This window comes from Sabethes cyaneus, chromosome 2 (genome assembly GCF_943734655.1).
Source record: "Sabethes cyaneus chromosome 2, idSabCyanKW18_F2, whole genome shotgun sequence".
Taxonomy (NCBI): Eukaryota; Metazoa; Arthropoda; class Insecta; order Diptera; family Culicidae; genus Sabethes; species Sabethes cyaneus.
The window spans coordinates 141,337,193-141,345,190 of NC_071354.1; the positions used below are offsets into that span (position 1 = coordinate 141,337,193).

Here is a 7,998-nt window from a genome sequence, read left to right on the forward strand (position 1 = left end):
CAAATAGTGATATCCGTTTTTTTGTACGATATTTCTCACCGCTTTAGTGGTATCAGGATGAATACTACTGACTGATTGTACAGAATAGCTTAAGCGATGGACTGGGTATTTTGAACAACTCTATCGAGTTTCAAATGTAATGGAGACCAACAAGACCAGAAGCACGTGGCGCCAATAGTTCGGCGCATTAATCGTGTCTACTTTGAGGTGCCATCACTGGATGAAATCAAACCAGCAATCTAAAGAAATGCAACAGAGCGCCAACGATAGACTGCTCTGTGTTACTCTGAAAGTGCTCTATAAGGTAATTCTTATCCGGATCCAGGACAAGATCGACGCTACTCTCCGGCGGCAGCAAGCTGGATTCCATGAGGCCCTTGTAGACCATATCACAACTCTCCCGACTGTCTTCTGCTGGTGTTCGTTGATTTCGCAACAGTGTTTGACCGATCGACGAAAATATCTGAGTCACATTTAGGCGTAGGGAAGTTCCAGATAAGCTAGTCCATCTCATCGAGGCGCAGCGTGATGTGTTGCCCATCGGCGTCTTGTCCGACTCTGTAATGTTTACCGCTGGTGTGAGACAGGGCTGCATATTACCACCGCTACTGGTCCTCATCGTTATGAATGAGATATTAGTTGAAGCAATGACCAAAGCGAGGATTGCCTTGGAATCCTCTAGCTATCGACCAGCTAAATGACCTAGCTATTGTTCGCATAACGCCGATTCAATATGCACAGTAGGTTAGATGTCGACTCGGAGACCTCCTAGGCTGCAGGTTTCATAGTCAATGTAGCAAAGACTAAGTCTATGGTAGTGAACACTGACAATCCCAACAGCTTTACAAAAGCGGGATAACAGGTTGAACAAGTGGAAGCCTTTCAATATCTTGGTAGCCAGACAGTGACCGATGCTAGTACCAAGACTGATATAGCCACACGGATCAGACAGACCAGGCGTACCTTTTCAGGTCTGTGAAACATTTGGCATTCAAACCACTCAACACGTAAACACCCGATTTTTTAATTCAAACGTTAAACCCATATTTTTGTACGCCTGAGAAACGTAGTGCGTCTCAGCGGAGACAACGCAAAAATTGTAGGTATTTAATAATCGGTGCTTTCGATACCTCAACTCCATCGTCGATTTCATCAACGACCGTGAACGTGGGTAAAAGTGGAAAGGACACACCTTGAGGAGAGAAGCGAACGAAATCTGCAGAGAAACACTCGACTGGAATCCACAAGGACAACGAAGAAAATGTAGACCCAGAGGCATATGGTGTCGCAGCTTAGTCAATGACATCCGAGCTGTTGGTGAGAATATGTGCTGGCGACAGGTGAAAGCCATGGCGCTGCTAAGTCCGCTTGGCGTTTTTGGACATGAAACGTGGATATTGCTCGATGAGGATCTGCGAGCACTCGGAGTTTTCGAACGGCGAGTGCTAACAATAATCTAGGGTTCGTCCCGGTGTAGTATGTAGCATTCACGCTTCTCATGCCGAGGACCCGGGTTCAAATCCCATCCACGCAGAAATCACGAATGCTTCAAGTGTTAAAGTGACTATAATTTAACAAAAAAAAAAGAACAATCTTTGGCAGTATGCGAAGTGGGTAGAACACGTGCCAGCACTTGTTACTAGCAGGATTGGAAATTAGCGGCCATGGACCAAATTAGAGAAAAGAAGTGCGTTATGCAGGATGTTCAAACCAAGTAAGAAGAAGAATGATCATTTTATACGCGAAGTAGGAAAAGGTCGTAGAAAAACATGTACTGAGATCGCCATCGGGGATTCCGTTAGTTGCTGAGAACTACGCGCGCCTACTGAGTGAAGCTCTACCTTTCTCGGCGGAGCTAGTTGCTTCGACCTTCGGAGATGGATGGAACAGGATACGCTCGGCCGCCAATAAGACCTCAACCGCGATGCTAGGTGAAGAAACGACGAGTGCACGAAATGACTAGTCTAACGGGAAATGCTAGACAGATGGAGAGGAAAACAGAACTTGAAAAAACTATCTAACCATTGCTACGAGGGAGAATTTGACGAATTTGACCAACTAACGACGAGTCCGGAATGAGTTAACTAGGATCCTGAGGAGGAAAAAGTTCCAGAAGGAGGACGGAGATCGTGAAGTGCTAGAACAAATATTTCGGGCTAATGTGACGCGCAGGTTCTATGAGAAGGTGACCCAACATCTCGTATATGATACAAACCGAAGCCTGATGTGTATAAATAATGACGAGAATGGAAACCTTATTACAAACGAGTGCGAGGTGATCGACTGGTGGACTCAGCTTTTCGGTGGGCTAGATGTCCACCCAATAGCGAAATAACAGAAGGAGATAGAACGTAAGTTAACAAATGATAGCAGCATTCTAACTCCCGATCTCTAAGAGATCCTATGAAAAATTGGACAGCTGAAGCCTGATAGAACCGCCAGAAAAGACTGGCTCCCGGCAGAACTCTACAAAAATGGTAAGGAATCACTAGCAACGGCAGTTTGTTACCGTTCGTTTATTTTTTTGTGTGGAAATGTAGGGCTTAACTATGTACTGATGCTTACAAACGGATTGTTTGGGGTGGTAAATACGGTCAACGTTATGCTACAGACAAACAGACATAACACTCGTTTTCCATTCTTCGCACCAATTAAACTGTCATTTCGTATTTGGGCTTCGTTGGGAATGTCACCGTTTTAGTCAAATTGGCGCTTTTTAACGAAAGAAGGGAAATACCCCATAAAAACACTTGCTAGTTCAAGGGACACTCCTGTTGCAATTTGATATTTGGGAATGTTGATCATAGATGGTGCTAGTGTTCAGGCAAAATGTGAGGTATGATAATTTTGGTTGATTTTTCTTCTAAGGGTTATGTCTGTTTGTCTGTGGTTTTGCATTTCGACATGCAGAGTGGCTGTGGGCCATTTCACTGAGCTGTCTAATTGAGCCAGGAAGTCGGTTGTGTTGTGAGTTTTCCCGAAGAACCGATCTCGAGTTGGCGAACTGATGATCAGGTCGGGAATATCTTTCGGTTGGTCGTCGTCGTCAGCAGCCTAGAGCCGGGGTGGTTCATGCTGTTTCAAGTAGTCGTCTCCATTCAACTTGTTCTTGGACCACTTATCGCCAATTTCGCAGTCGTCTCAGAAGTCGCAAATCACTTTCGACCTGATCGTATGCCATGGACCATGACCGTGGACCTTGATCTCGTGGAAAAGGGATTGCGGTGAGCGTTACGCAATCTCCATACCTTACCATACCATACCTTATACCTTACCTCGCCGAACCTCAGCAAATCATCGAGTGGTATATCTTGTCGCCCACTAAGCGCCACCCAACCTCCACAAATTCTGACCTCGCCGAATGCGAACCAATAAGCTGTTCACTTGCATCGAAGTTTCACCGCACGACAAACTAACCCGCGGCCAGCGCTAACCACCCCCCCGTTCACGGCGAATAAACTATCCAAAAAGATACGTTTTGTGTGTAGTACACACCACTTATCCAAAATCTCCTCCATAACCACAACACATTGGGACTCGGAAACAAAGGAGGTCTTCTGTGCCCACTCCACGACACCCAGACGAGTAGTCGGAGCCTTGACAGCTTCCTCTTATGAGTTGTTGCGCCATTCCGAGGCACGAGCTTATAATTTTCCTGGATAACTTCAAGGTTTGTCCTAACTATAAACAGGCGATCGGTTCGATTGCTGTAACTATCGCGGAATTACACTAATCAACACCGCGTACAAGATAATCTCTCAGAACTTCTTACGTTGTCTATCCCCAATAGCAAATGAATTCATAGGGCTAGTATCTGACTATTTTAGGGGCCAGCCGAACTATTACGGATCAAATTTTCACGAATCTATAAATCTTCCCAAAGTGTCGAGAGTACAATGTGCCTTCACATCGTATTTCCATGAATTTCAGGGTAGCATACGATACAGTCGATCGTGAAAAGCTATGGCAGATAATGCACGAGAATGGGTTTCGGGAGCGAGTGTTGTGCTACATGTATGTTTCGGTGCCACTCTCGAGTCCTTTCGAACCGCGCAGGGTTGCGCAGGGGGATGGATTGTCCTGTATATTATTTAACATCGCCATTGAAGGTGTAATCCGGTCAGCGGGCTTTAAAATGGGAGTAACGATCTCCGGCAAAAACAGTCAACTCCAGGCAATACGCCAATCAGACGGGTAGTCCTGGACGGGAATGAGACTGTAATTTTGCTTGCAGCAGACCCACGCACTTGTCGTATTTAAAAGAGAGGTACTGTGGACTATTTTTGGTGGAGTACAAACGGAAAGAGGAGAGTGGCGGAGGCGTATGAATCCTGATTTTCAGGCACTACTTAAAGAGATTCCCATCGTACACCTGGTAAAAGTCGGAAATGTACGGTGGGCCAGCCACATCGCAAGAATACCGGACAGCTGTGCAATGAAATCTGTTCTCTTAAAGAGCTCCACCGGCTCAATCAACAGACAGGCTCAACGTGGACCAGGTGGAAGCCGACTTGCGTGTGTGGAGACGCCCAACGAATTGGTGACGAATAGCTCAGGACCGAGTTCAGTAGAGACAAGACCGCTTCGGTTCTGTGCTATTAGGAGTAAGAAGTTTACTTGACTATGTTTCGCTTATTCGAATTTATTGTATACTGGGCTTCATCAAAAGCAAAGCAAAACAGTCCGCAACACAACGCACAGTGTTAATCGTCTTATTATTTTATCAATTGAATTTCTGTATTCTGGATTAAACTTAATTTTCAAAATCAATAACCATAATATACATTAAAAAAGAAATGGAAATTAGGAATAAATCATTTCGAAATACATAACAACTGTATTATAACCTAGTACTTCCCTTCCAGTTGGCTTCGAGGTATGATGCTGGCCTAATAAACCAGTCGTCGTATGTGCGAATCTCGACTGGGAGAGGCTGTTAGAGTCAACAGTAGCTTAGCAACTGTCCCTGCAATTGTCCTGCACTCTAACAGCTGGCTGCGAAGTCTATCGTATAAAAACAGAAGGTCATGTTTCGATAACCGAATGTAGCACCTAGGCTTTGCTTTGCTTGCTTCAAAATATAGTTTTGCATAAAATTGACAAGATCTATTAGAATGATAATGTTTTGCCATTTTTAAAGGGAGTCAAGAAGCGAATCGTAAATGGTATCCTCCCAAAAAGTTATAATATTCAGTTACTAACTTGACGGGAAATCTATATTTTTTTGGGGTTTTATTTATAGACCCTCCAAACCTATATTATTAATACTTGATATAGTGCCCAGAAAAGGTAAACGATAAATTTGTATGCTTCTCGATACAATTTGTGAAAAGTTGCACTACTCTGTATGATTCACATTGAGACGATATCTCTATGACTGCCTATAGGTATTTGTAGTCATTTGTGTACAAAAGAGATTTTTATTTCAAAATTTCAGTTGCTTAATGTTTAAGCTTTTTTATTTAATACATTCTACTTGAGATTTAATACAAAATAAAAATTTTTGGTGCTCGTTTGAAACCCAAGATGAATGCATGTTATTTATGAATGTAACAAAATCGGCACGGTGAATATGTCAAGCGAAACGTTTGGCTGCGAAGGTTGCATATCATTTGCTAAAAATAGATATCGGTCCATCACTATGTATATTCGCACATATGTACAAGCCGGCTGACTAAAACACCATTTAAATTCACGAATTAATAATAGTTTAATCATAGAGATCACAAATCAGTCTGTAAATTGATCCAATCTTCAACCAAACCATTTTCGCATTACAAATTGTCCGTTAAGTAGCATGATCAATTAACAATCATTTCACACCCACTAGACGCATACAAGACCCATTGATGCTGGATCATCATAAATTACAATAATTTTATGCTCCGATCAGTTTCCCCTTCTGCGTGGCAGCTACGTGATCCGAATTATTGAACCAATATAGCGTCTAGCACTTTTCGACCTGACCAGACCGGTTCAATAGCTTCACTATATTCACTCCATGCGATTAGCTCATACCGAGCCAGTCGACAGGTTTTGATCAGCTTTACATAACGATACTAATGAATGCGGTCCCCAAAGCGACCTCACGGGGGAGAAGGGTGAGAGACATCATTTTGGGCTGCAGCAACTCGGCGAAGCCGCACTGGTGTCCTCGTCAATGTCACACGACAAATAGCACATTCAGCGGTGATACACAACTGCGCCATTTTTGAACCGCAGCTCAACTGACGAAAGAAAATAGTTTAGATGGTTGATTGATCAACTAACTGCATACTGAACAAGCTTCTTGATGGTTTCACTGTTGCCCTTTGATTTTTAATTTCCTACTTTAGGGAACCCGAACAATTAGATGTGGTATGCATGCATGCGTGTTGGTAAGGATATTCACCATGATTATTTACAGCACTGAGGGATTTTGGCGTCGCACTGCCTGTCAGAGGAAATACTTGAAATAGTTGCAGAATCACAAATATGCTGAAGAACTGCAACTGCCATAATTTATGCATCTCCCTGCAGTGATTTGCACACACGATCGATTCGATTTATCCTTATTCCTTGGAACAACACACGCGAAACACTTTCTCACTTCGCTTTTCCTGCTCGGCTACGCGCCAAACCGAATACGCATGCTTTCGGGCGAGATCGTTAGTGATGGACTGTCAAAGCTTAACTAACTGCAGAAGGCGATCGCGAGTTCGACCGCGAGCGCGGGCTTTTTAGTGCAGCTTTTGGATGCTCTCCAGGCCTCTCTGGGGCTCTCGCACTGGCTTAGTAGTTTTTATTTTTTTTCTTTTCATTATACTTACCACCGACCGAAGCAGAGCCTCTTCAAGTGTTTATGCCGCAGCAGTAGCATTCTTTGGGACTTGTTTATTTGCCATTAGCATGTGGAGGGCCTCTCGCTCTCTCACACGTTTTAACCGCTTGTTTAGCCGAGGGTTCGTCGTTTCGTTTTCCGCGTGCAAGAGTTATTGGCATGCGTTTCGAGATGCCGACAAAAAGCACCGCTCTAGGACGTTTGGGTGTTCAATGTGGGGTGAGTTTGCAGGATTGTAGCGTTATCGGAGCATCGCTCCAGTTGCATTCATCGCAGCAAACAACTTCACAACAAATTATATGAATAATCTGTTGTGCATGCTTTGTAATTCGATAATATTTTTATTAGGTAAATTGCATTTACAATAAAAATGTTAAACATACGAACAAAAGAGTTGCTCGACCTTGAGATCTAGAGCCGTTATGTAAAGGTTTAACTACGTCCCGACGATTAAACAGCTGGAGTGGTGTAAACATGTCATTCGTAAACGGAATGCTTTAAGTTTCATGACCCTGTTGTACCATGAGGGGATTTGGCTTTACCCAGCCATCATCTTGCCTGCAGATCCATGTTTAGACCGCTTTAGAACTGCACAGGCAAGTCTCTAACGCAAACAGGAAGCAAATTTTCATTTATGCAAAAATATTTTGAATGGATTTGTCACCACTCCAACAAATTCAGGTTTCCAGCAAATTCAGGAGCCGTAATTTGTCAATGGATATTTCCATACCTCGGATAAAGGAAAATAAAACTTTGCTGTTTGCAGCGAAACTGGTATGAAAAATCTTTGTATGACGACGCTCCAGACATGCATATATTTGCATACGTCAGTAAAAGAATGTCTCTTAGTTAATCATTCTAGATAAGAACACTTCCAAGAGTATAAAATTGACTATTCCGCATACTTACCATATGATGAAGGATCAAATGAGCTCTTATCTTTTGTAGGCGGTGATGAGAATAATGCTCATCACATCATTTGGGGTAGCTCGAACACCACTGAGAAGAGCTCTGAATTGGGCGAGTTTTTGGGTAATAATAACCTCAGAGCAATTTTCGTTGAAACGGGGCCACTATTGACACGGGATCTTCATACATTGGAACTTTTGCACTTAATTGGTTGAAAATGGTTTAAAACTATGAATTGCACTTTTGATACCTCGAAATAGTGGACCCCT

At 43.1% G+C, this 7,998-nt stretch overlaps 1 protein-coding gene across 1 annotated transcript in view; it reads right to left on the reverse strand.

Moving 5' to 3' along the window:
• LOC128734512 (C-type lectin 37Db-like) overlaps positions 1-6,524 on the reverse strand; it is a 32,677-nt gene extending 26,153 nt beyond the window's left edge. The window contains exon 1 of the mRNA XM_053828751.1: positions 6,392-6,524. Coding sequence (XP_053684726.1) covers positions 6,392-6,509 — 118 coding nt within the window. The 5' untranslated portion in view covers positions 6,510-6,524. The remainder of the gene's footprint in view (positions 1-6,391) is intronic.
• Positions 6,525-7,998: the final 1,474 nt, after the last annotated feature.